A 26,078-nucleotide genomic window follows, 5' to 3' on the forward strand; every position below is an offset into this window, starting at 1 on the left:
ACCAATTAGAGAGGACAAATGAGTCCCACTTTTTAGAGGTTTTGGGCGAGTGCACAACGTTGACTGTCACTGAGGAAGACGCTAGAGCGTCTCCTAAAACAAACCAACCAAGACACACGTGCCGCCGCCTGCGCCGCTAGGATAAAGGATGCAGGCGGCGAGCAGGACCCGAACTGGTCGAGCGCTAGACAGCGGAAGCGCGCACGCACAGTCCACTAGGAGACGTCACGACATTCCACGAGATTGAGACACTCTCGCGATAGGCTATGCCGGGCTCTCCGGAAGTGACTCCCCGGAAGGAGCGTGTTTGCGTTCCTTGTCCTGCCTAACGCGGCGTGCTGATCCGCCGACACCATGCAGTCGGATGATGTGAGTTCCCTCCTGTTGCTCTGGAGCCCCGGGGTTTGTGCGGGCCATTTCGTTCTCTTAGGACTCAAACCCACATACTTAGGTGGCCCGTTCGTCTCCTGTTTTCTCGGATTGCGAGACTTGCAGAACCGGGTTTTCAGAACTGGGTCCCCACTCGAGCCCCACTGCGGTTAAAAGGCCAGGACACCCCACCCTCCCTCCGGATCGACTCACTTAGTCCCTGGTGCCTAGCGGTAAAGGCCCTTGTGCCGTTGCCAGCTGAGTGACAAGTGTCCCGGGACGTGGAAGGCGGGAGAGGTGCCAAGTTTACAATTCATGTTTAAGGGTCCCGCGTCCATGAGCGTTCCTTTTCTGTATACGTATCCTGTGTTAGGCTTTTCTCTACCTTGCTCTACTGTCTGGGTCATAATTTCGGCAGTATCCTACGTTCGTTGGTTTGCAGGGGTTGTTAATACTTACCAATTCCAGTAGGCACTGTGGTAATTACTGAGTACTTGGTTGTTAATCAGTCAGACAACACTTGTGTTTTCATAAGCACCGTGGGGATGGAGAATAAACGGATGAAACGTTTGCATAGTAAACGATACCACGAAAGAGGAGTTATGAGGAAGAGTGGAGAGGAGAGACCACTGCAGAAATGGCCAGTCAGGCATTTCAATAAAAACCAAAGAAATCGGGAACGAGCCAGCCACTGAAGGAGGGTAGGAATGGTAAAGGTACAAAGATCGGACATGGGAAAGGCGGAATATAGAGGGCATCGGAGGGCCTTGTTATAGGAATCAAGATGGTGAGAGAGGGATGATGAATATGATATCCTTGCCAGGGCGAGGGCAGGTGGAATCTTGAAGGAAACGTTTTTAGGTCATTTTAGTGGGAACTGGGAAGAATGTTGTATTCTTTGGAGGAGTGTGCAATTAAAAGTGGCATCTCGGTATGCTTATCATTGGGATCTTTTCAGAGATGTTAAGTGGGCAGCTAGATACACAGACAAATGTGGTGCTTAGGAGAGGTCTGATCCAATGCTGCTTAAAAGCCACAGTGTGAGTGGTATCCGCACTCACTCATTAATTTGTTTCCTACCTCCCCACCAGATACCCCTATTAAATACTCAACATATGCTTTACGCTTTGACCCTTCGTTTTTTCCTTTAATTGCTTTAGAGTCTTTCTCAGTTCCTCTAGGCAGTCCATCCAAAGACTTCTATGCTCTCATACACCCATATATATCTCTTAAATTGACTGCAACTTGTTGCTGCATCATTTTATATACTTTCTCATAACTAAATACTGTGCTTGAAGGCTGTACTTTCTTTCATCCACAAACATTAGAGTGTTTATGATGTCAGGGCCTGGAGATGTCAGTGCTTTTGCATTAGCATAAAGAACACGTTAGCTAGTGAGAGACAGTGAAAGGGGATAAAGTTGTGGGATGCATGTCTAAGTATCTAGTACTGTGCAGCCTTTGACAGTGGATAATGAACACATGTGAAAAAGAAAAGTCACCGGGTATATGTGATGTGATTCTTTAACACTATGCATAGGTACATACTACAGATGATAGAATGTATGTATATACTGGAGAAAATTCTGGGAAAATAGTTGCCAACTATTAATTAAATTATTCTGTTGCTAAATAATAAGCCCTGTAGACCAGGCTGTCCTTTAATTTACAGAGATCCGCCTTCTTCTGCCTCCCAAATGCTGGGATTAAAGTCATGTACCACCACTGCCTAGCTGTATTTAGGGCTTTAAAAAAAAAAAAAAAAGACTATGTTACTGTGTAAAGGAAACAAGTCAGGCCTATTAAAAGAATACTTACTTTCTCTCCTTTTATTGGATGCTGCAGCACTGTGCTATGACAAGATCCTCGTCTTTTTTGTTTGTATTTTGGTGGTAGTGGTGCTGGACTTAACTGAGGGCTTTGTACATGCTGGGAAGAATTGTACCAGTGAGCACCATTTGCAGCCTGGAGAACACTGTCTCTTTTTACATTAAACAGCACCTTTGGGGCCAGAGTAAATGGGTTTTCACTTTGTCTTGCAGGTTATCTGGAATACACTAGGAAACAAACAATTTTGTTCTTTCAAAATAAGGTGAGTATATTGCAGTCTAGACTAAAACGTATTTAGTTGCCCCCTTGGTTGGAAACATTTCTTTCCTTGCGTCCTAGAACCAAGACTCAGGGCTTCTGCAGAAATGAGTATAGTCTGACTGGGCTGTGCAATCGGTCATCTTGTCCTCTGGCAAACAGTCAGTATGCGACCATTAAAGAAGAGAAAGGTATGAAAACCACACAAAAGTTTATAAAAGGTTCTTTCTAGTTTGTCTGTAAATAGTAACATGGCTGTTTAACTTATCCTCAGGACAGTGCTACCTGTATATGAAGGTCATAGAACGAGCAGCTTTTCCCCGGCGGCTCTGGGAACGGGTAAGGCTCACTGAGAAAACGGCAGGGACCGTTGCTCAAGAGCAAGAGTGACACTTTGGCCATCTCTAGACATTGAAGCCATCTTCTGTGTGCCCTGTCATTACTAACATGAAGGCCTAACGATTTACCTTCCCCTTGTTTCCCTTTTCTGTTCCACAGGTCCGACTTAGTAAAAACTATGAGAAAGCATTGGAACAAATAGATGAAAACTTAATTTACTGGCCTCGCTTCATTCGACACAAATGTAAGCAGAGGTTTACCAAGATCACCCAGTACCTGATTCGAATTAGAAAACTTACACTGAAGCGGCGGTAAGGGCCACGTTCATTCCTTTATTTACACTCAGCCTTTCCCTAGACCGTGTCACAAACAGCGCCTCCTATTAAACTCACCTGTGACTAATCCTTTATGCTATGCCAAGACAAAACTGGGATATGGATGTGCCCAGTGGCTCTGCAGGATTTTAAGGCAGAAGATATGTACCCTACCTACCTGAAATTTTTTCTGTGTAGGTCCCTGAGAAAAGCTGAAATGAAAGGTTTCAAAATGATGTAAAAATGTGATTATCAGAAGTATGAACTACACTCAGGGTAGAGATGACATGATGACATGGAATCCACAGGACTAATAGTTCTGAAGGAGTGCCAAATGGAGGCCTTTTGAGATCAGCAGAGAATGTTAAAAATCATGTGAACCTTTTTCAGAAAATTCCCGTTTCTTGGTTCACTGAAGCATTAATCTTAGTGTAATGAACCTAAAGAAAATAAAAATAACCACATTAAAACACACGTTAAAAGCCAGGCAGTGGTGGTGTGCGCCTTTAATCCCAGCACTCAGGAGGCAGAGGCAGGTGGATCTCTGTGAGTTTGAGGCCAGCCTGGGCTACAAGAGCTAGTTCCAGGGCGGGCTCCAAAGCTACAGAGAAACCCTGTCTCGAAAAACAAACAAAAAAACCCTACATGTTAAAATATCTGACTTCTATAGCTGGGCATGGCAGTGCATGCCTCTAATCACTTGGGAAGCAGAGGCAGGTTGATCTCTGCGAGTTCAAGGCCAGCCTGGTTTACAGAGCAAGTTCAAATCTTCTGACCCTGTAGTACACGCTGGCCTAGAACTTAATATGTAGCTTCCAACTCACAGTGATCCTTCTGCCTCAGGTCAGTGCTAAGTTACTGATGTAAATGAGCCACTACTTGGGCTCCTGGCTTTTCCTACCATTCAACTGTAGGTGTGTGTTTTCATGCTCATATGCACATAGCAATCAAACCTAGAGCTTTGTGTGTGCTGGGCAGATGTGCTGTCAACAGAAAACCAATTCTAATTTTTTTTGTTTTTGTTTTTCGAGACAGGGTTTCTCTGTGGCTTTGGAGCCTGTCCTGGAACTAGCTCTGTAGACCAGGCTGGTCTCGAACTCACAGAGATCTGTCTGCCTCTGCCTCCCGAGTGCTGGGATTAAAGGCGTGCGCCACCATTGCTCGGCCCAATTCTAATTCTTTAATCTTTAGAATGAACTTGAATTTTCTAATATAATGTATTTGATTTCTGCTAGGAAAAAACTTGTTCCTTTGAGCAAGAAGGTTGAGCGGAGGGAGAAGAGAAGAGAGGTAAACACTGTTCTGATGCTTACATAGCTTCTCTGTCTCCATGTGAGAAAGGGGTTGGTGCCTGTGGGCTTCATCATAATGAGTCACAAATTGGGGAGTGTATCTTCAGTGACATATGGTCACTTTCATATCTTCAGATTATGATTTTCACTGAAGGCTAAAAGCAGATATTCTCCATTTGGATATAATGGAAAACAGTAAAAAGGTATTTTATATAACTCCGTATCTAAAATTCCTCAGTCAGACATTTCAGAATTTAGAATTTTGACATTATCTGACTCATGCATTATCTTCAGCTGAGTTTAAACCCTGTCTGTAAGTAGCCTTATGGCTATTTTGGTTATATAACTTAGAAAATTGAAAAGTTTTGATTATTGGTTAAAAATAAAGAATGGGACACACTGCTCTGATCTCGAGTTAAGCTACTCTGAAGTAAACTGGGTGGTTTTGTTACTAAAGGGTGGTGATGGTAATATGCTTGAAGAGGACAGCTTGCTCCAGAAATTCCAGCTGTTGTCCAGAGTAGTCTCTGTCCTCCTCCTCTCTGGTACTTCTGAGTTGAGCTGAGCTTCCTCCTCAGAATCAGCTGTTCCGACAAGTTCCAGTTCTCATTTCTTCTTGGCATTCACAGTGCTTTCTCTTTCACCAAATGACATTCGCTTCCTTTTATCCTTTTAAGGAGCACCTTCAATAATATTTGGTACTTTTATTCCTACTAATCACATGGACCTTTAGATCTCTAATCTGTTATTTCATTGCTGTCCAAGACAGCCTCTTACTATTTGACCTAAACTGGCCTAACATGATTCTCCTTCAGCATCCCAGGGTACTGAAATTACAGGTGTGTATCACCACACAGAGCTTAGATGATTGGAGACTGCACTGAATTCTTAATTCTCCACTAATTATACACCAATTTTTATTCAAGTCCAGCTAGTGACTTTCCATATTCCCTAATTATCAAACAGTTGTTCTTATAAACATTGCAGAGAAAGTTACACTTTTCCCATGTGAATTCAGAGGCCTCCTTCCCACCAAAAGTATTTTCTGACACTTTTTTAAATCCACTTGTATATTTATAGTGTACATAGAGCACACATGCATGGCATAGCATGCATGTGGAAGTCAAAGGACAACCTTGAGTGACAGTCCTCAAGCTCCTCCTACTATTTTCTTGAGAGCTTTTATTGACCTGAACTCTGTAGGCCAGGATCTTTCCCACAAGCTTCCAGGGGTCCTACCTGTCTGCCTCCTTTCTTGCAATTGGCAGTTAGTAGTGTGTGCCGTCATGTGCCTTTCTGTGTGGATCCTTGGAGTCCAAACTCAGGTCCTCATAGTCACAGGTCAAGCACTTTACCAACTGAACCATCTCTCCAGCCCCTCCTGACATTCTTAAATGTATGTAAGCATGTATGTGTAGTTTGTCTATCGAGAACTTGTTAAAAATCTAGAATACTATTGCTGAAGTCATAGGAATTATTTTCTTTGTTATATTTATGCAAATTATAGATGGGAATTCTTGAATTGAAAGGTCCCAAGAGTTTTTGAGAGGGAAAGAAGAAATGTGTCTGGCTAGAGAGGCAAAAGCCTCACTAATGGATGCAAGTAGAAAATAACTACACTACATCATACTGTAATTAAAAGCTGGTAATTATATTTGCCAACAGGCTAGAAAATGAGTCCTAATGGAGTAATGGATTTGTACTTTTTCTTATAGGAAAAAGCATTAATAGCTGCCCAGCTGGACAACGCCATTGAGAAGGAATTACTGGAAAGACTGAAACAAGAAACGGTGAGAAAGCTAGTTGTGTTGGCAGGTGTTTTCTTAAGTAGTAGCACCACGCTAGGAAATACAGAAAATGCATTTTTAAATTTTTATTTGTTAGTTTATTTATTTAGGTGGGGTTGTTTGTTTGTTTGTTTGAGACGTGGTTTCCTGGTTGTTTTGGAACTCTTTGTAGACCAGGCTGGCCCCAAACTCACAGAGATCCACCTGCCTCTGCCTTCCAAGTGCTGGGATTAAAGGCGTGCGCCACCACTGTCCATGTAATCTATTTATTTTTAAACGTCACAAATAGCTGTCCCATGGCAATTTGTGCATGGAATAAAACAAATACATGTAGACCTGTCCTGGTCAGACTTTTTTTTTGCCCTTATTTCCAGTTGACACTTCCAAGCTCAACAGTCCTGTATAAAAACATAGAAGTCATAGGTTTTCCCTCCGTCCATGCATAGCCTCCAGGGACAGACCTGATTCCGGGCAGCAAAGAGCAAAAAGATATATATGTAGAAAGCTCGGATTAGATGGACTGGGCTCTTGGATGAAAAACCTGAGCACCCTGGAAGCTCATCATGTTTACTATATAGAGTTGAACAGGGAGGCAGATTATTACACACAGCTGAACAAGGGAGTAGGGTATTACATGCAGACAAGTAAGGAGACAGGTTTAGCTAAATCTTAGTAGGGGCAGTCTCTGTAGTGGGGACTACTTCAGACCATAAGTGTTGACAGAAGCAGAGCTATAGTAGACATTTCTGTACACATTGTCAGCATGTGCACTCAGACAAGAGGACAGCTTTGCCATTCTTCCAGGGTCTTATGCTCTGGGGTCCTTGGCATAGCCGTACCATGTCAGCAAACATTCACTCCACTACCTCCCTATAGTTGATTTTGCTGTTTTGAGACTATATCTCGTGATAGCATCACATTCACTTTGTAGCAAAAGATGATTTTAATTTCTTGATCTTCCTGTCTCCAACCTCCCACATGGTTGGTATAGGGAGATCACCATGCAGGTGTATATGATATTGGAAATTGAACCTAGGAATTTGTATGTGCTAAACAAGTACTCTGTCGATCAACCTCCATCCTCAGTCCCAATGGCTAGAGTGTTTACTTCTGTGTTACTCTAATCTTTTGAGGTTCTTTAAAATAAGTTTTAAAAAACCTTTTTAAAAGGTATTTCAGTCTTTTGACTAATAATAGTGTCATTTAGAAAGATGGAAAGGTGATTAAAACGTGTTATTTCCCTTTCTAAGCAAAATTAGATTTGTTCCAATGCCCGTGGTTTCATAAACTAGATTTGAAATGACTTGGCTCTCTTCTCCATAGAAGCTATCTATTTAATATCAACTGCTGATTGTTAAAAGTTGTAAATACACTGTACATAGGTTGGAAAGTTATAGAAATATTGTTTATCATAGTTTCCTTATTTAGTCCCTGATGATGAATAATATGCTTGTTGGTCAGAGGAACTTTGAAAAATGTAATATTCAAAGAACAGTTAAAGGCAGTGTATGTTTATTCTTCAGTATGGCGACATCTACAACTTCCCCATCCATGCCTTCGACAAGGCCCTTGAGAAACAGGAAGCCGAGAGTGACTCTGAAGATGAAGAAGAAGATGAGGAGGAGGAAGATGAAGAGGTAAGTATGGTTTGTTTTGTTTTAAAACGCAGCAATCTTTAGGATAACATGTTTTTATGTAATTCAGAGGCAGCATTATTTTCCCCTTTTGTTCTTTGTCTTTTTGTTTTGTTTTGTTTTGAAGATTTGTTACTTATACAGTGTTCTGCCTGCATGTCAGAAGAGGGCACCAGATCTCATTACAGATGGCTGTGAGCCACCATGTGGTTGCTGGGACTTGAACTCAGGACCTCTGAAGAAGAGCCAATGCTCTTAACCTCTGAGCCATTTCTCCAATTCTCCACCCCCCTTTTGTATCATGTGATGATTAATTCTGGTTTAGCAGAGTTCAGCCAATAAAGTGTAGGCTTTTATATCCTTAATTTTTCTTTTTAATTTATAATTGTTAAACTTGAGAGTAATAGGTTTAGAAGACTCTGATTCACTTATTTATGAAAACAGGTAAAACTACGTGTCTAAACTGGATCTTCATTTTTTCTTTTCTAACCTGGTAACTATGTTTTATCTTAGGATGTGGGTAAAAGAGAGTTTGTAGAAGACAATGATGTGGATGAGAGTGACCTGAGTGATTTTGAGGTGAGCTCTGTGGAATAAAGAATGTTTTGTGGCATGCTACAAAAGGGGGGAGCAGGAGGAACCTGAACACAGGAGCAGATAAACTCTCGTCTGTTCTGTACTGGCTGAGCAGGGAAAAGTCTGGAGAAATTGTGCACTTCCCTGTCTGACTTCTATCTCCACATATTAGGATATGGATAAACTGGATGCTGGCAGTGATGAAGAACAGGATGACGACTCCTCCAGTGAAGAAGAAGAAGAGAAGGCCCTTAAGGCCAAACACAAAGGCAAAGCACCCTTGAAAGGACCTTTGCGGAAAAAACGGGCCTATGTGGAGATAGAGTATGAGCAGGAGACAGAACCCACAGCCAAAGCCAAAACCACATGAGTCTCCTTCACGTTTTATCCTGAAAAGTCAACACTTCCAACTGTGCTCTTTTGTGCTATATTTCATACAGTATTTATATTATGAATATTTGTGTCACTCCAGGGAGTGAGTGGAGAAGAGAGAGCCTTACAGTGTAAAGAGTATTTTTGTAACATGTGCTGTTTGTAACAGCCTGAGCCCAGGGATCTGACAGAGGAGTCCCTGGAGCTGGACTGACACTGTGTGTAAATAGTTCTAAATTACAAGTGCTAAATTTTCCCTTCCCAGTTTTTACATAGAAATGCCAGTGTTTCTTTATCCTTTTTACTTTTTTGAAACAGGGTTTTTCTATGTAGCCTGGGCTGTTCTGTAACTCTTTCTGTAGACCAGACTGGCCTCAAACTCAGATCCACCTCTGCCTGCTGAGTGCTGGGATTAAAGGCTTGTGCCACCACCACCCAGCTTCAACTTTTCCCCTTGTTCAGTTTCTCCTATAAACTGAAAAAAACAAAAGTTCCAACTTACAATGTTTAGTATAAAAATAGATTTTTCCATAACTCCATCCACACCCTTCCTTGCTGGTTGGTCATGGTAAGTGTCACTCAGGGACACCTGCAGAGCACTGCTGCACTTTCCTAATGCAGCTCACCACTGTGCTGTCTTCACAGGACAGGACGATTCTAGACAGAAGACCCTGAAACATGAAAACAAACAAGCAGTAAATTTGTAAAACCTGTTTCCCCATTGTCTTAATTCATACATTCGAGTGTGGGCACTTAAAGGAAGTACCTCTACCGGAACAGGTGTCAGTTAAAACCTGTTCCGTGCGTGTATGTAGCCCACTGGCTTCTAAGAGCCTGCTTCATTCTAGCCATAACAACTCAAGTGGACTCGGGAGGCAGAGACAGGCGGATCTCTGTGAGTTCGAGACCAGCCTGGTCTACAAGAGCTAGTTCCAGGACAGGCTCCAAAGCCACAGAAAAACCCTGTCTCGAAAAACCAAAAAAAAAAAAAAAAACTCAAGTGGACCTCTGGCTGGAAAACCGCACAAACGTGTGTAAAGAGCAGCAATGAAATGTTTGAATAAACTGAAAAGCAAACCACACCTGAGCTCTACATATTTTGGAGCATGAATTTCTTCTCATGCTCCTTTAATCTTTAGAGATTCTTATTGTAATAAAAATGGGAAATTAGTCTTTCAATTACATGTAAATAAATACATGTTATAGATTCCATAAACTAGTTCTGAGAATTTTGTGGGACATGAAAATGAAGAACTTCCCCTGCTGGTAAATTGAGTATTTGGAAATTGGGGAGCTAGCTCAGTGGGATGAGCATGAGGACCTAGGTTCAGTCCATGTTTAAAACTCACACTTGTCATCAGTGGGACCACACACCTGTAACCTAAGTATGGGGAAGAGGAAACAGGTAGATCCCTGGGGCCTACTTGGCCCACCAACCAACCAGCCAAGCTTGCTTGAAGAATTCCGTGTCAGTGAGAGATCTGTCTTAAAAAGTGGGGACGGTGCATGAATGCAGGTAGATCCCTGGGGCCTACTTGGCCCACCAACCAACCAGCCAAGCTTACTTGAATTCTGTGTCAGTGAGATCTGTCTTAAAAAGTGGGGACGGTGCGTGAATGACACCCTATGTCCCATATACCTGCACTTCCACACAAGAATATGGCCAAACATCTCAAAAGGTGTCCCTCCCACCATAGGAACACCGTGGTATCTCAATTACAGTATTATTCCTTTGCAGCTAAGAACCTCATTTCTTTGGGCTTTGTTAGTACTGGTTTTAATTCAAAGTCTAGAGTGGAACTTTAAGGTGTCTGCCTCACTAACACAGTGGGTATCGTGTCAATCTCAGAACACAATTGTATAAAATCCTGGTGGCTTGTTCTTTCTTGTCCTGAATGCCAGTAATATCTGATCTTTTTTGCTCTAAATGGTTTTGAATAGTATTAAAAGAATTTGGCCCAACCGGGTGGTGGTGGCCTAGCACTTGGGAGGCAGAGACAGGAGGATCTCTGTGAGTTCGAGGCCAGCCTGGTCTAGAAGAGCTAGTTCCAGGACAGGAACCAAAAAGCTACGGAGAAACCCTGTCTCGAAAATCCAAAAAAAAAAAGATTTTGGCCCTACCACCAAAAATAAATACGGTAAGGTATCAGACAAACAGTCCAAGACTACAGAGTACAGAGGTAGGGGCCTAACACTCTCTATGTTCATGTCCAAACTTGCTTAGGCATACAAGTAGTTAAATTACAATTAATCACTGGGGTTACCTAGGAACGAGGCCAACTGAAACTGACTTGTAGACTCTTGCCTTACCTTCACCTGCCCCTGAGAACAATGGTCCAGAAGAATCAGGCAGTCTGTGGCTTCCTGGAGCAGGGTGCTCTTAGTAGCCTCGGATGTGAGGCTTGTGTCCCTTGCTACATCGCATATCAGTTTCAGGAGAGCCTTCAGCAAGACCACAACTCTGCAGGAAATTCTGAAATCACAAAAAAAAAAAAAAACCCTTCATATTGCAAACTGGCATGTTAAACTTGGACAAGACTTGGTCCAGATATGGGAAAACTGAAGTCAAATGATGTTTGCTATCGCAGCACCACAAACAGGACCAAAGGCAGACGGCAGATTGTTAGCCTCAAAGTTCCTTTCTTTCTACTACACCCAGCCTGTGTACACACAATGGCTCGCTTGCTCAAGAACACTTGATACCAGTTAGGAAGCAGAGACAGGTGGATCTCTGAGATTTTTGAGCAGCCAGGGCTACAGCAAGACCCTGCTGTCTCAAACAAACCACCAGAAATATGTTCCTGCCAATGCTTAATTCTGTTCAAGAAAACTGCCCTATTATGGGCTGAGATCATCCTGCTCAAGGCCCTATAATTTTGACCTGAGATGAGACAGCCTAGTCATGTGAGTTAATGCTAGGACATTAAGGGCTGCAGGCAGCGGTATGTACTTAGACTCCCAGCACTGAGGACACGGAGGATCTAGAACGTGAGCTTTACTACAGAGAAAAACCTTGCCTTAGAGAAATAAGGATGACTGGCAGGGCTTAAGTGTCACTATGAGCTTTCAGTCACTGGCTACTCACTCGACTAGTCTATTATTCTATTTTATTATTAGTTGCTTTTCTCTAAGTTTTCATCCTTTTGATGAAATAGACACAACTATTGGCTACACGATGTTCTGACTGTACACCATGCCACTAAGTTATAGGCTTTAACTTGGTAAGTTTTATAAGCCAGACTTGAATGAAAGGTGGACAGTAACATGAACTGTGGGACACGGACACATGCGCGCGTGCGCGCGCACACACACACACACACACACACCCCCGATATTATAGAACTGTAACTAGAAAACTCATTTCCATCACTTCATCTCAACTGCTCAGTGTTTCCCGGCTTGTGTCTCTAACCAGTCACCGCAGTCTGCGTGTTCACCACTCCCATGCTATGCGTCTACACAGAGGTACACATGCCCCTGTCCTCACATCCCAACATTTCTGCACTTTTCTATTTAGATATTTATTTAAATATTTATTTATTTTTTATGTATATAATATTCTGTCTGCGTGTATGCCCGCAGGCCAGAAGAGGGCACCAGACCTCATTACAGATGGTTGTGAGCCACCATGTGGTTGCCAGGAATTGAACTCAGGACCTTTGGAAGAGCAGGCAATGTTCTTAACCACTGAGCCATCTCTCCAGCCCTGCACTTTTCTCTTTTAATGGCCCAGTATAGAATGAGTTTGATTCAATTTCATTTAATCCATCTCTTCATCCTCTAAATACTTATGCACCTAATAACAGGTACTGAGTGCTTCAGGAATACATTCAATGTTGTCTTCTGTAGTTTAGTGGTGGACAAAGATAGGTGAAGAAATGCAATATAGTAACAAATGTGACTAAGATTTTTCACTAGGGAAAGTTTCTTGACTCCTGGTATATTTATAAGAAAGAAAATACACTCCCAAACAGACTAAGCTGGGGCTCTTGGTTTTCTGGCTGCATTCCAGAATTCCGCCCACTCATGCAAGAAAGCCATTAGGTGACTAGACAGTTCAGGTGGTCCTTTCCTCCTGACACCGTCAAGCCACATAAGGAATGCCTTCTAAATAAGCGCATCCTAAGTTAGCAACCGAGTCACTGCTCTGCGGATGTTGAACGATGTGCCCTCGAACACTCCAAGCACACCGTTCTTCCATTAGACTGAGGAACTGTAGGAAGAACACTTAAACACGCCTACTCAAGCACTTCTCTAAGTAGCCTTTTTGGGGAGGAACAGTGATAAGGATGGAACCCTCGAACATGACAGACAAGTGCTCTACCACTTAACTACACATCAATCCTAAACAGCCTTTAGTATTTTGATATAAATTCTAATTATAATCTGGACCGACCATCTGTGTGCTGTGCTAAATGAGAATTGACCCCTTAGGCTTATGTATTTGAATACTTGGTCCCATCTGGTGGAACTGTTTGGAAAAACTTAGGAGGTGTGGCACCAGGGGTGGGCTCTGTTTTAAAAGCCCATTCCATTCCTAGTTGGCTCTCTCTTCCTTCATCCTTTGTGTCTCAGGATGTGAGCACTCAGCTACTGCTGCAAAGCTATACCTGCCTGCCTGCTGCCATGCTCCCTTCTGCAATGGTCAGGGACTCTAACCCACTGAAACTGTAAGCCCCAGATAAACTTTCTTCTATAAACTGCCTTGGTCATGGTATCTTACCAGAGAAATAGAAAAGTAATACAATCTACAATGTTTCCCAACTTCCATGACCACAGAATTTTTGTGTTTCGTTTTCTGTTTTTTTTTTTGACAAAGCTCTCTATGTAGCCCTGGCTGGCCTGAAACTCATTAAATAGACTAGGCTTGCTTCAAACCTACTGCCTCTGCTTCAAATCTGCCTGCCTCTGCGTCCTGAGTGCTGGAATTCAAGGGTTGTGCCACAATGCCCAGCCTTAGAACTTTTAAGGAAGAGAAGTAATTTAATTGTGTCAGAACCTAGAACCATTGGCGGATGAAAGGGGTTCAAATATGAGTATTTGAAGTAGCTGTATATCCTAGAGATGAACCAAGTGAAAAAGATTCAAATACATTGCATGTCCCGAATAGTTTATCTGGGCAAGTTCTGAACTGAAAGTGAACCTACGCACGCCCTTCCAGCACATCTGTCAGCCTGGATGCTATACCTGGGCCAAGTATACTGCATGACAAGTTTCAGGGTTTCCAGTATCTTCAACCTCGTTTCTTCTTCTGGTCCATCATAAACCTCCAGATAACCAATGATAACTTGCTCCAGCCTCTTCATGTGCCGGACAGTTAGGATCCCCAACCTAAAAAAAGAGGAAACGAGATGCTAAGAAGTTGAACATGGTGTGTTTGACCAGAGCAGCCCAGGCACTTACTTCTTCACAAAAGTGGGCAGGTTTCTGGCGTACGTCCTACGTAAGAGAAGGCGATGCTCTGGCTCCATGTGGGTGAGGATAAGTTGCAGTACGTCATGACAGTGTGCAGTGGCTCGAGCTGCATCTCCCTTCCAGTGCAGAGCTTTCTCTAGGACAGGGAATAAATCTAGGAGGCACAGGAGCACAGCCTAGAGAAAAGAATGAAAAGAAACCAGAGTTCATTCATTTGCATCCACAACATCACAGATCTTCTAAGATCTTCATTAATCTACTGCCCCTAGGATATGTCACAGAACTCTAAAAGACATATTACTGCAAATTTTCAAACCTCCTCTCAAGAACTGTTCTTTACTAATCTGTGAAGTGGAAAGAATGGCTGAGTTCAGGCCTTTTTTAACCCAGGAATCTAAATCTATTGTCCCTTAGACTTAGTGATCCATGATAGTCACGGGCACTTTGTATCAAACTGCCCGACAGAATCTAAGATGGACCAAACTTCTTTATTTGAAGTCATCATGTCCAGGCATTCCCTTTTAGCACTCTGACTTTTCTAGGTGACTGACAATTTAAAAAATCTCCTTTCTCCACCATGTTAAAAATTTTTTTTTTTTTTTTTTTTTTTTGGTTTTTCGAGACAGGGTTTCTCTGTGGTTTTGGAGCCTGTCCTGGAACTAGCTCTTATAGACCAGGCTGGTCTCGAACTCACAGAGATTCACCTGCCTCTGCCTCCCGAGTGCTGGGATTAAAGGCATGTGCCACCACCGCCCGGCCATGTTAAATTTTTGATCTGATATTAAGTGTGTTCCCAGGACCCAAAATATTACAGGTACAGAAAGCACAGAACAGAGGCAAGGAGGAGCTGCTCATCACTGTGCTGTGCACCTGCCATCTGCCTTCCCAGCACTTAGCAGTCAGGGTCAGTGCTGGTTTCCGGTCAGCTAGAATCAGACCCTGTTACAGAAAACAAGCAACAAGTTGAGGAGGCTCAGTGGAGAGCACTTTCCTTGTATGTATGAGGACTGGGATTCAATCCCAGCACAAAGAAAACCAAGGCAGCTCTACTAACAACTCTCTATAGCTTGTTTCTTCTGTCTTCAGCGTTCTCCTCCTAAGAACCTACCTTCACCTCCACTAACATCATCCCGCCACTCCCAGTCTCCTAGCGCTGCCCTCAACCGTCCAGCTGCCTACTGCTGCTGGTCACACACTGCACCTCTCGTAACACAGCTTTGCTGTATCGTGCATACACGGGGATCGATGTATGCAGTCATGCATTTACACAGAAGTCTTCCAAAGGGCTTCAAGCTAGAAACACTCTGAATCACTTATTCTTGATCCTGCCACAAACACGTAATGGCTATCAGTTAATGGTGTTGGCTGGAGAGTGACACTGAAGTATCCACACACAAGAGGTTTCAAATCCTTTTGTTGACATGGACCAGCACAGAGGAACATTTAATTAATAAAAACAGACCTACCCGCAAGTAGCGTATAGTTGACCCTCATGAAGATAAAAGCCGGGCTGCTGTGCAGATGCTCAGCAGAGTGGATGCCCACTTAACACTGAGATGTAGCAGCTTTCAGACGCCCTCCTTTTCCCAGGGGACAACAGCTCTAAACTGCTCCGGCTTATGCAATACTACCCTCGACGCATCCCAGAACCCAGGCGGTTAGGAGTAAATCTTACACACCTGAATGAGATGATGCTCTGGCATGTACAAGTGGTTGAAAAGGGCGTGGTACAGGACCTGGGCTCTGTTGTACTGCAGCAAATCAGCAGCGGGCTGAAAACACACAAATTATCCAGTTAAAGGTTTCTCAAGAGTAGCAAAATGTGGCTAATTTTAAATTAGAATGGAGGGTGGTGGTAGAGAGATGGCTCAGAGGTTAAGAGCACTGGCTGCTCTTCCAAAGATCCTGAGTTCAATTCCTGGTAACCACATGGTGGCTACAACCATTAGTATTAAAATCTGATGCCCTCTTCTGGCCTGCAGGTGTACATGAAGAGTACATTAAAAAATACAAATAAATAAAATTAAAAACAAACAAAAATAAATAAATAAATTAGATATGGGTATATGCAAACTTAGTAAACCACTCTCTTCTGCATGTATTTTAGGAGCACTACAGTACAAAAGTCTCCTTCAGCAACACTCTGTACATTTTGGTATGAGTTCTGACTTTTTTTTTTTTTTTTTTAGTTTTTTTTGAGACAAGGTTTCTCTGTAGTTTTGGAGTCTGTCCTGGAACTAGCTCTTGTAGACCAGGCTGGCCTCAAACTCACAGAGATCCGCCTGCCTCTCCCTCTCAAGTGCTGGGATTAAAGGTGTATGTCATCACCGCCTGGCCTGACTTTTTTTTAAACTTGAGAGGTACCAGTTAATTTCTATAAGCATGTTTTCGTTTTGCTTTTAGTTTCATTCATATATATATACTATATATATATATATATATATATATATATATATATATAGCTACTTGTAAGACATAAACAGAGAAGAACAGCCGAGAAAGGAAGCGCAGCCATGAGCAGCTCAGCCCGTCCAATCAGCACAGGCCGGAGCGAGGCTGCTCACCACGTTAATCACAATGTGATGGAGGCACTGCACACCCAGGACTTTATTCTCGGTCTGATAGTCATCTGAGATGAGCAAAGACGGAGGAAGTATCTTCTCCAGGTGCTGGCTCAACCAGGGCTGCGTGACCTGCTGCAGAGTCCATGAGAAAACATGTTTAACAGCGGGATTATTCTTCCAGGATTCCCTGCAAGGACCACATGAAAACCACACTAAATAAAATGACACAGTATTAGCAAAGAAACTATTTAAACTTAACAAGAGTTTCTTTAACCGATTTATATATATACATTTATGCATGTATGTGTGTGTGTATGTATATATATCTATATATATATCCTATACAACTTGTTTTCTCAAATACATTTTATGATTTGAATTGAATTACTTTACACAACTTGCATTATATACATTCAGCAACTGCCCAAACTCTGGGTAATCTAAGCTTATCAAGTAAGCAGCAGCCATGTATAACTACAGCTATGTAAAAGTCCTCTAGGGTCCGTGGTCATGTTGGCGGATGATGTGCCAAGTGCTGAGAAGAGAGAGGACAGGAAAGGTGTCTCATCATTACAGTGTCCAAGTAACAAATCAGAACACGAGCACCAATTCCTAGTTTATAAAAGGAGTCTGCACATCTGACTCAACCTCCTCAAAATAATTACTGTATAACAGCTATATTGCCTTGAGTTACAAATAATAAAACAGGATTCATGGGAACTGCCTGACCCAGCCCTATAAAAGAACACTAAAACTGTGCACAGTGTTGCATGAAGGAAACCGAGGCAGGAGGGGCTCTCAAGGTTGAGGCCAACGTGGACTACATGAGGAGCTCAGAGACAGGCTATAAAGTAAGCATGTCTAAAAAAACCAAAGAGGCGCTAGTTTCAAAACCTTCTGGGCCAAGTTTATTTTGTGTCAGCATCTGGTGCCAGAAGACTAGGGATCCAGCTCAGGCGGTAACGGGATTGCCTAATTCGCACAAAGCCCTGGGCTCAATCTCAGGCAGTGCACACAGTAGGCATGGTGAGGCACGCACGCCTGTGGGGCATGCATGTGGGGCACATAATTAAAAACGATAAAATCCTTTTAAAAGGAAAATAAACCCTGCTTGGAATAGAGGTGATGACACACAAAGAAATTAGAGGCAGACCAAACTGTTGGTTCTATGTTGGCCTGGTCTATAGAAGAGTTTCGGGTCCGGCAGGGGCTATATAGTGAGATTCTACCTCAAAAACGAATAAATAAAATATAAATAAATAAACAAAATTAAAACATGGCTGAAAACAAAACAAAAAACTAAACGTAGCAAGTCAAAATTCACAGCAAGTACTTTAGCTAATAGCAATCCAATTCAGTCCACTTTACAGTGAAGTGATTTTTTTCATTTTATTTCTATTAGTTCTTTATATAATAATCATCCTAATTTAATAATTAACAGTTATCAGAGTTAGAGGTCCCAATATTTAAATCCAAGCTGAAAGATTGGTGCTTGGCATAGGATACTTGATTCCATACAAATGAGACAGAATTTCCAATTTCCCAAGGCAGTCGTTCTTTGCAGAAAAATGGAGTTAGAAGACTACGGTTCTAATCTGGAGTTTGCTTCTATCTGGTTACCTCATTTCTAGCAGGTCACAACCGCTCTGGGCCTTAAGAGATCGAAGATGTCAACATTTCTATCTGCCTGCTAATAGTGAAAGGTGCGGTACTCACTTATTCAAATGGGGTTTCAGAAGCCCCAAGACCGCAGCAAATCTCCCTCGGTCATCCTCATTTTCCCCGCACAGGAATCCTGCCACAGAACTGCACTCCGTAACCCGAAGCAGTAAGGACAGCACCTCATCAGCCACCTGCTGAGACCTTGTACTGGTCCAAGGCTGCTTCAGTCTGTGTGTGATGGCAAAAACATACACGGGACCCGCCAAGTGTCGGAGGCCTGTCTTCCCCGCAGGGCAGACGGGAGAACTCTTAGCAGTCCTTTCCACCTTCCCCAGCAGCTTGAGAAACAGTAGCCCGACTTCGGTTGCCTTCTCGGGCACATCGGAATGGCCATCGCCTCCCTCTGCCTTCTCCTGGGGCGGGGCTGCGAACTTCTCCAGGGCCTTCGCCACCTGTCCCAGGACCTCGGGCATCCCCCGAGTCCCACTTCCCGCAAATAACTCGTCCCCATCGGCGGCCTCGATTAAAGCACTGAGGTCGTGCAGGACGGCGGGTCTGGCGTGGCCCCGGCCTGACGCCTGGCTAAGACCGTGCAGAATCTTGGAGAGGGAATTTTCGAGGGTGCAGGCAGAGCTCTCGGAGGGCGGGGAGGCATCGTCCAGCTTCATTCCCGCTCGCTCCCGGGTGGGTTGGGTTTCCCACGGGGGACGGAGACCCAAGCGGGGTGGGCTCTGGAGTCTCAGAGGGAAGGTCGCCCCCGGGAGGGGAGTCTCCCAACGAACGGCACGGAAACCAGAGACAGACGAGTCGAGTGCAAGGGGCCTTGCTAGGGCGAGAGCCTCAAACCCCTAACACGTGGAGGAATTAATCCTTCTGAAGACCGAGCACCAAAAAAAGTAAGTTTTAAAGATAAACTACTGAGCCATGACACCTGCGAGGGTCCCAGGACCTACAGCCTTCCCCGTACAGACTCTTCACTCAGCAACTTCCGGCCCTGGGCTCATTGTCGCCGTAAAGTGCAAAAATTACTTCCGCCAGGGGAGCCGCAACGCTTCTGGTCACGACTTACAGCCGAAAAGCAACAGCCGGGCGGAGAGGGAACGCAGTGAAAGGTGGAGCTATAAAGAATATATTTGCATAATTAAGCGTCCACTCGATAATTTTGCTGCTGATTTTATTTTTCTAGAGCAAGACAAGAGCCTGCTCACAAAATCTTCCCAGTAGATTTTAATTGTACGAAATTTTGTGTGCAGAAGCTAAATAGGTCCGCACTATGTCGGTCGCCCTCTCTGTAAAACCTGTAGGACTGACTTGACCGTTGCTCTCGCACGCAGGAAGCTTGATCCTTTCATGGTTCATAAGCGTGATGATTGGGGTTTCACGCTAGTGCGTGATATGTGCCGCCCATTAAACCTTGTTACGACGTGGGCACATTACCCGTCTGACGTGAACTTAAGAGGATCCTTAGTTTTGGTTTGAATTTTAAGTTGAGTCACTAATTCTGTGGAACATACATTATGAGTATACTTCTTTTAAAGGAAGATGGTAATGAGTGTGTTTAGTCCACAAGCATATCCGTGTATCGCCTGTGCATCTGGTCTGTAGAAGCCAGAAAAGGGTGTTCATATGCTCCTAAGAGCATACACTTCTCTTAAGAGAGGTTATTGTTACAAGTAATTACTCTATTTTTGTAAATATTTAGTTCATACATTTAACCATGTATCTCGTGCGTTCCTGGACCCTGTGGAAGTCAGAAAGTCTGGTTCGCTGAACTTGAGTTTGTGAAGGTTGTTAGTCATGGCATGCCTTTAACTGCCGAGCCATATTTTGGTTGTGATCCCAGCCTTTAAGGGCTGAGCCATTTCTCCAGCCAACAATCCCTTGAGCTCCACAACACTCACTTCATAGTGCACTGTCTACAACTACCCTGTGATGCCTAACTGCCCCCTCTTTCCTGTGTGACATTTTGCATAAGTGCAATAGCTCAGATCTCTGTGTCTTCATTTCTGCATTGGGGAACTTTTTTTTAGATAATAGGACTTCTTAGGACTGTTGGGAGAATTTATTTTTAAGTTCAATGCACGTAAATGCTTAGAACAGCATCTGTAGGCATAAAGGCCATACAGCTGTCACTCCTGCAGCTATGCCACAGCACTAGCATTAACTTGCCTTTCTTCTTTCGGCGGAAATTTGGTCATTAGAGTCCTAACTCAAGGTCTCTTTCGTTTGGCTTTTCCTACATTGACCAATTGGTGGCACTCCTGATCAATCACTGTTAAGCACATCCAAAAGAACCTTCCCACACAAAGGCCCAAGTGCAGCATGGATGCTGGTCAATAAGAGGTTATTGTGTTCATTCTGTGTGAGTCGTTTCTTCTTGGTAACATGTGCCCCTTGTTTTCCGTGGATCCAGGCGTCCTCTTGGACTTAAGGAAGGCTCTTTATTGTAGAGGTCTCTCACTGAGCTTCCTGAAGCCAGAGTTGGCCTTGCCTTTACTCCTAGTGCCTGGCACAATGTAGCCAGGCAACAAATGTATCCCGAACCTCCATGTCCACACACAGAGGACAGACTGAATTGATCACGGTCCATGCACGCATTGAAGCTGCATGGATCTGCATCGACACAATGCAGCTCGGTACAGCTGCACTGAGAAAAAGAGAGCCATCTTTGTCTAATGTTGTGGACCTCCGGGATATCTAATGAGTGAAAAGAGTAGAGGGGATGCAGTGTGGGTTTTGTCTTGTAAAAAAGATGGGAAAATAGATAGCAAACATGTATGCATTTTTTTTTTGTAGAAATGGAACCTAAATAACAAACTCATAAAAAAAAATTACACGTAGGGTATACTGGCTTATTTTGTGACAACTTGACACAAGCTAGAGACATTGGAGAAGAAGGATCCTCAGCTGAGAAAATGCCTTCATGCGATACAGTTGTAAGGCATTTTCTCTATTAATGACTAATGGGGGAGAGCCCAGCATTGTAGGTGGTCCCATCCCTGGGTTTATGACTCTAGTTCTATAAGAAAGCAGGAAGAGGAATGAAAGCTAGACACACACCTCTCTCTCTCTCTCTCTCTCTCTCTCTCTCTCTCTCTCTCTCTCTCTCACACACACACACACACACACACACACGGTTTTGACTTTGGAATCATGTAAATGTCTTACATAGTTATTATCAGGCATAGCAGCACAAAACTATGATACCAGCATTTGGGAGACTAAGACGGGAAGATCCAGGCCAGCCTCGGCTAAATAATAATGCAGCTTATTTGGGGACATGTGTGCCTAGCATGCACAAGACAATGAATTATAACCCCAGCACCCCATGAAGCTACATGAAGGCCTGACTCGAAAGGAAGGAAGGAGGAAGGAAGGAAGGAAGGAAGGAAGGAAGGAGGGAGGGAGGGAGGGAGGGAGGGAGGGAGGGAGGGGGGAGGGAGGGAGGGAGGGAGGGAGGGAGGGAGGGAGGGAGGGAGGGAGGAAGGAAGGAAGGAAGGAAGGAAGGAAGGAAGGAAGGAAGGAAGGAAGGAAGGAAGGAAGAAGAGAATTATGAAGTCACATTCACTAGAATGGCTAGAAACAACAAAACTGGAAACTTTTGGCAAGGACTTGGGGAATCTGGGAAAGAATACGAAATGGTGAAATGTTGTGGAACAGTCTGACAGTTTTCTGAGAATTAAACAGACTTAACAGAGTTGAACAGGATTCAGCAATTCTCTTCCTAGATATATAACCAAGACAACTAAATTCTTGTACTGATACAAAAATTTGGACATGAATGTTCACAGCTACAATCTTCTTAGGCAGTGAAATCAGTTCAACAGAAAAAAAAATGGATAAATGCTATAGCTCATAGGGCAGACATCACCTAAGGCCCATATCAAAGGCTTGTTTCCCTGAGTGATCCTGGAGGTTTTCCCTGTCAGGCATGCATTGCTGTGTTAAATACTTGAGAGTGTTCTTCCCTGTCCCTAAGACAGGGTTTCTCTACATAACAGCATGGAACTCTCTCGACCAGACTGGCCTCGAACTCAGAGGTCCGCCTGCCTCTGCCTCCTGAGTTCTGGGATTAAAGAAAGGCATATGCCACCACTGCCTGGTGAGACCGTTTTTTTTTTTTTTTTTTTTTTTTTTTTTGGTGTGGGGGGGTTCAAGACAGGGTTTCTCTATGTAACAGTCCTAGCTGTCCTGCAACTAGCTCTTGTAGACCAGGCTGGCCTCGAATTCAGAGATCCACCCGCCTCTGCCTCCCAAGTGCTGGGATTAAAAGCATGTGCCACTGCTGCCTGGCGTGAGACTGTTCTTATAAGGAAGGGAAGATTATTTTGGCTTATAGTCCCAGATGTTCTGTGCCTTTGGGTCTGTGGTAACACAGTAGATCATGGTGGGAGAAAATGAAAAAGACTGTTCCTTCTGTAGCATGTGGAAAGACAGGCAGGCAGGCAGGCGTGTGTGTGTGTGTGTGTGCGCGTGCGCGTGCAACCTGGCCAATAGATTACGTACTAGAATCGGCATAACGATGAAACAAACCTTTCTTCTTCTGCAAAAGTTGACCATCGCTACTTCACTATGATGACAAAAAACTAGCAAGAAAATAAAGGGTGATAGATACATTGATGTGGGAGGTCCTTCTGTATATGTTTTGCTTTTATTGGTTGATGACTAAAACTGTATTGGTCAATGGCTTAGCAGAGTAAGCCAGGTGGGAAATCCAAACTGAGATATACATAGAGAGAAAGTAGGCGGAGTCAAAGGGATACCAACTAGCCACCGAGGAAACAAGACATGTAGAAAATGAGGTAATGACACGGCCACATGGCAATATATAAACTAATAGAAATGGGTTAATATAAGATGTAAGAGCTAGCTAGAAATATGTCTGAGCCATCAGCTAAACAGTGTTATAATTAATATAATTTTTGTGTGACTATTCGGGTCTGGGCAGCTGGGAAGAGGAAGCACAGTCTCTGTTTACAGTACACACAGTAGGATTTTGCTTAGCCATAATTAATGAAAGTTTTTGGTTTGTTCTGTTTTCTTTGGTGAGCATGTTTAGTGCTGGGAATTGAACCTGCAGCCTTACCCATGTCAGACACATGCTGCATCCCTGAACTGTGCCCTCAGCTGTGAGATTCTGACGCACACTACAAAATGGATGAACCTTCAAGACATTATGCAAAGCAAAATAAGCCAGTGATAAAGGCACATGTTTATAACTTTACTGACATGAAATCTCCAGAGTACCCGTATCAATAATGTCACAGCAAAGACCAGTGGTTCCTAGGAGGATAAATGAGAACATTTATGGGGTTTGCTTTTAGGATGCTAAAAATGTCCTGAATGTGGTTAGTGATATGATTGCCCTAAAATGGAATATTATGGTTTGTACATTAAATTTCAGTTAAAAAGTGCTAAGGGCCAGCGAGATGTCTTCATAGATATAGAACACACTGAAATCCATGTAAAGGTGGGAAAAGAATCAACGCAACTATCAAATGCAAATAATTATATGTAAAGATATGGGCTCTGGACCGCAAGGATAAATAAGTAGCTTTTAGTTCATACAGCAAAAACCCGAGGACAAAGAGCAGGCATTTTGGTGTCACACCACACTAGCCTGAGGATTCTCCAGCCATGTTTTTTGTTTTTTGTTTATTTGTTTGTTTGTTTTAGGGATGTAAAGCTGAACCAAGTAACCTTGCTAAACGATGCATGGACAATGTACAAGGTAATGTGGGGCTACGTGTATATAACAGTGCTTTTTTTTAAAAAAAGAATATCAGTGCTAGGTTTGTGTAGACTCATGGGAAGGTCAAAGGTGAAGCCTAGATTTACAAGCACAGGTAGATGATGTCTATTCTGAGGAGCAGAGTAGACAGTGTTGACGTGAGGGAAGGCAGGCTGAGAAGACGGTGGACATAAGCCAGGCAGGCACTAGATGACCTCAGCTTTTACAAGTCACTTACGCACTTATGGACGTAGACACATTTATGTACTTATCTAAAATAGGTATCAAGTGCATTCATGTATAGAGGGATTACATTTTAGATATTCCTGTGACGGGAAACAGAAGACTACCGTCACTTGCAGGAAGCGCTTACCTAAGCATCCAGGAAGGCTTCTCAGCTTTCCAAGGACTGTATCCCGAGCAGTTTGGGGCCACGGTGGAACGAACTTTCCTCTCAGCATTCGAGATGTTGACGAAAGAGGATCAGCAGTTCAAGCCCAACCTCGACTGCATTCTCTCACCAAACCTGGCTCTAAAAATAAAAAATAAAAATCCAAACCTAACACTATCACAGTTTTTGGTTAAAATTAACTTCCTAAGGAAAAGCAAAATGAGAGAAAGTCTAAAGGAGCAATAGTTTCTTTATTTTCCTGAGAATAGCAACTACAAGGGATTGAAACATGACGCTATTCCTCAGGTGGCTGTCAAGGTCTCCGTGGCCCAAACTTGGTTTATAGCAGGTTTTGAAATACTCTAAGCAATTATCGCTGAGTAAGCCTTCCAGCCACATTTGCTTTGAGCCATTTGTCATTATCCCCAGTTTTAGAACTGGTGCAGGAGTAGCTCGTTAGCTTTGCTGGGGATATCACCTGACACCGGGGTCATAGTGGCAATTCCCCCCCCCCAGGAAATCAGAGGTAGTTCACATAGGCTGAAAACACGGACCCTTCACTTGTGCCGAAGTGCCAACCTGAGAGTGCCCATGCCAAGTTCTCGGCGTGCATCCCGTGAAGAGCGTAAAACCATAGCCTGTTCCCACTTTCCAGACCACCCCATCTCTGTCTTGTAAGTATCCCTAGATATTATCACCAGGGAGGAGTGCTTGAGATTTGGGGTTCCTGTCTACTTGTTTTGGGCTGCCCATGAGTACATTTTGTTTCAGTGACTGCTGTACTGTGTCACTGGTGAGACAAACCTGGCCTGGTAACAGAACAAGACAACCACTATAGCGTTTTTCTTATGGGACCGTAAGCACTTTAACATTCATTGTAAAGACAGCTTTGGGTTCAAGGACTCACTAGTTAGTTTGAAGAACATACTAGTGAGATAGGAGAGATGCCCTGTATTTAGTAGGGAGGTAGGGCCCATAGTGAAAACTGCAGGTTGGGCCACTGCTTTGATTCATGTGGCCCACTGTCACTCTCCACGGTACACTGAAAGAGTAAGGTTGTTCACTTATGTCGCAGGACAAAGACTGGATTTAAAAGAAAATTGAGGGCTAAAGTGGCAGGGTCTGGAGTACCGAGGAAGATGAATGAGAGGGCTTATAGCCCAAATAAAATCTTCTTTTTCTCCTTCTCTTTCTTCTCCTTCTCTTCTTCCTCCTCCTCTTCCTCCTTCTCCTCCTCCTCTTTCTTCTTCTTTTCTCCTTCTTCTCCTTCTACTCCTCTTCCTCCTCCTCCCTCTTTTTTCTTTTTCTTTGTTGGTTTTTCGAGGCAGGGTTTCTTTGTGTACTAGCCTTGGCTATACTAGCACTTGCTCTGTAGAGCAGGCTGTCCTCATACTCACAGAGATCTTCCTGCCTCTGTCTCCTGAGTGCTGGGATTAAAGACATGTGCCACTACCACCCCACTTATACCCTAGCTTCTAATGTAGTTGATTGTAACAGACTAAGTAGCGATAGCTTCTAAAAATGCCTCCATCTGTTTCAAGAAG

The 26,078-nt window shown here is 43.4% G+C and overlaps 2 protein-coding genes and 1 non-coding gene across 3 annotated transcripts; 2 read left to right on the forward strand and 1 right to left on the reverse strand.

Moving 5' to 3' along the window:
* The first annotated feature begins 284 nt into the window (after positions 1–284).
* Positions 285–8,769, forward strand: Mak16 (MAK16 homolog). The gene is made up of 10 exons (XM_057752477.1): positions 285–369; positions 2,412–2,461; positions 2,539–2,648; positions 2,732–2,796; positions 2,956–3,107; positions 4,346–4,400; positions 6,118–6,192; positions 7,713–7,826; positions 8,337–8,402; positions 8,572–8,769. The coding sequence occupies exons 1-10, from the start codon at positions 355–357 to the stop codon at positions 8,767–8,769; spliced, it is 900 nt and encodes a 299-aa protein (XP_057608460.1). The 5' UTR covers positions 285–354.
* Tti2 (TELO2 interacting protein 2) lies at positions 3,085–19,396 on the reverse strand. The gene is made up of 8 exons (XM_057752476.1): positions 18,467–19,396; positions 16,751–16,937; positions 15,866–15,958; positions 14,175–14,362; positions 13,959–14,102; positions 11,082–11,244; positions 9,274–9,442; positions 3,085–3,550 (listed from the first exon to the last, which is right to left on the reverse strand). The coding sequence occupies exons 1-7, from the start codon at positions 19,078–19,080 to the stop codon at positions 9,347–9,349; spliced, it is 1,485 nt and encodes a 494-aa protein (XP_057608459.1). The 5' UTR covers positions 19,081–19,396; the 3' UTR covers positions 3,085–3,550; positions 9,274–9,346.
* A 358-nt stretch (positions 19,397–19,754) lies between these two features.
* LOC130863285 (small nucleolar RNA U13) lies at positions 19,755–19,859 on the forward strand. The gene has a single exon (XR_009055714.1). It is a non-coding gene; the product is annotated as a small nucleolar RNA U13 (small nucleolar RNA).
* The last annotated feature ends 6,219 nt before the right edge of the window (positions 19,860–26,078 follow it).

The sequence above is a fragment of the Chionomys nivalis genome, chromosome 20, assembly GCF_950005125.1.
Source record: "Chionomys nivalis chromosome 20, mChiNiv1.1, whole genome shotgun sequence".
NCBI lineage: Eukaryota > Metazoa > Chordata > Mammalia > Rodentia > Cricetidae > Chionomys > Chionomys nivalis.

Coding starts and splice junctions, on each gene's coding strand:
- Mak16 (XM_057752477.1), top strand. Junction 2,649..2,731: donor GACCATTAAAGAAGAGAAAG/GTATGAAAACCA, acceptor ACTTATCCTCAG/GACAGTGCTACCTGTATATG. Junction 8,403..8,571: donor GTGACCTGAGTGATTTTGAG/GTGAGCTCTGTG, acceptor TCCACATATTAG/GATATGGATAAACTGGATGC.
- Tti2 (XM_057752476.1), bottom strand. CDS start 19,080: ATGAAGCTGGACGATGCCTCCCCGCCCTCCGAGAGCTCTGCCTGCACC. Junction 14,103..14,174: donor CTGCCCACTTTTGTGAAGAA/GTAAGTGCCTGG, acceptor CTCTTTTTTTAG/GTTGGGGATCCTAACTGTCC. Junction 11,245..13,958: donor ATGCAGTATACTTGGCCCAG/GTATAGCATCCA, acceptor TTGTGATTTCAG/AATTTCCTGCAGAGTTGTGG.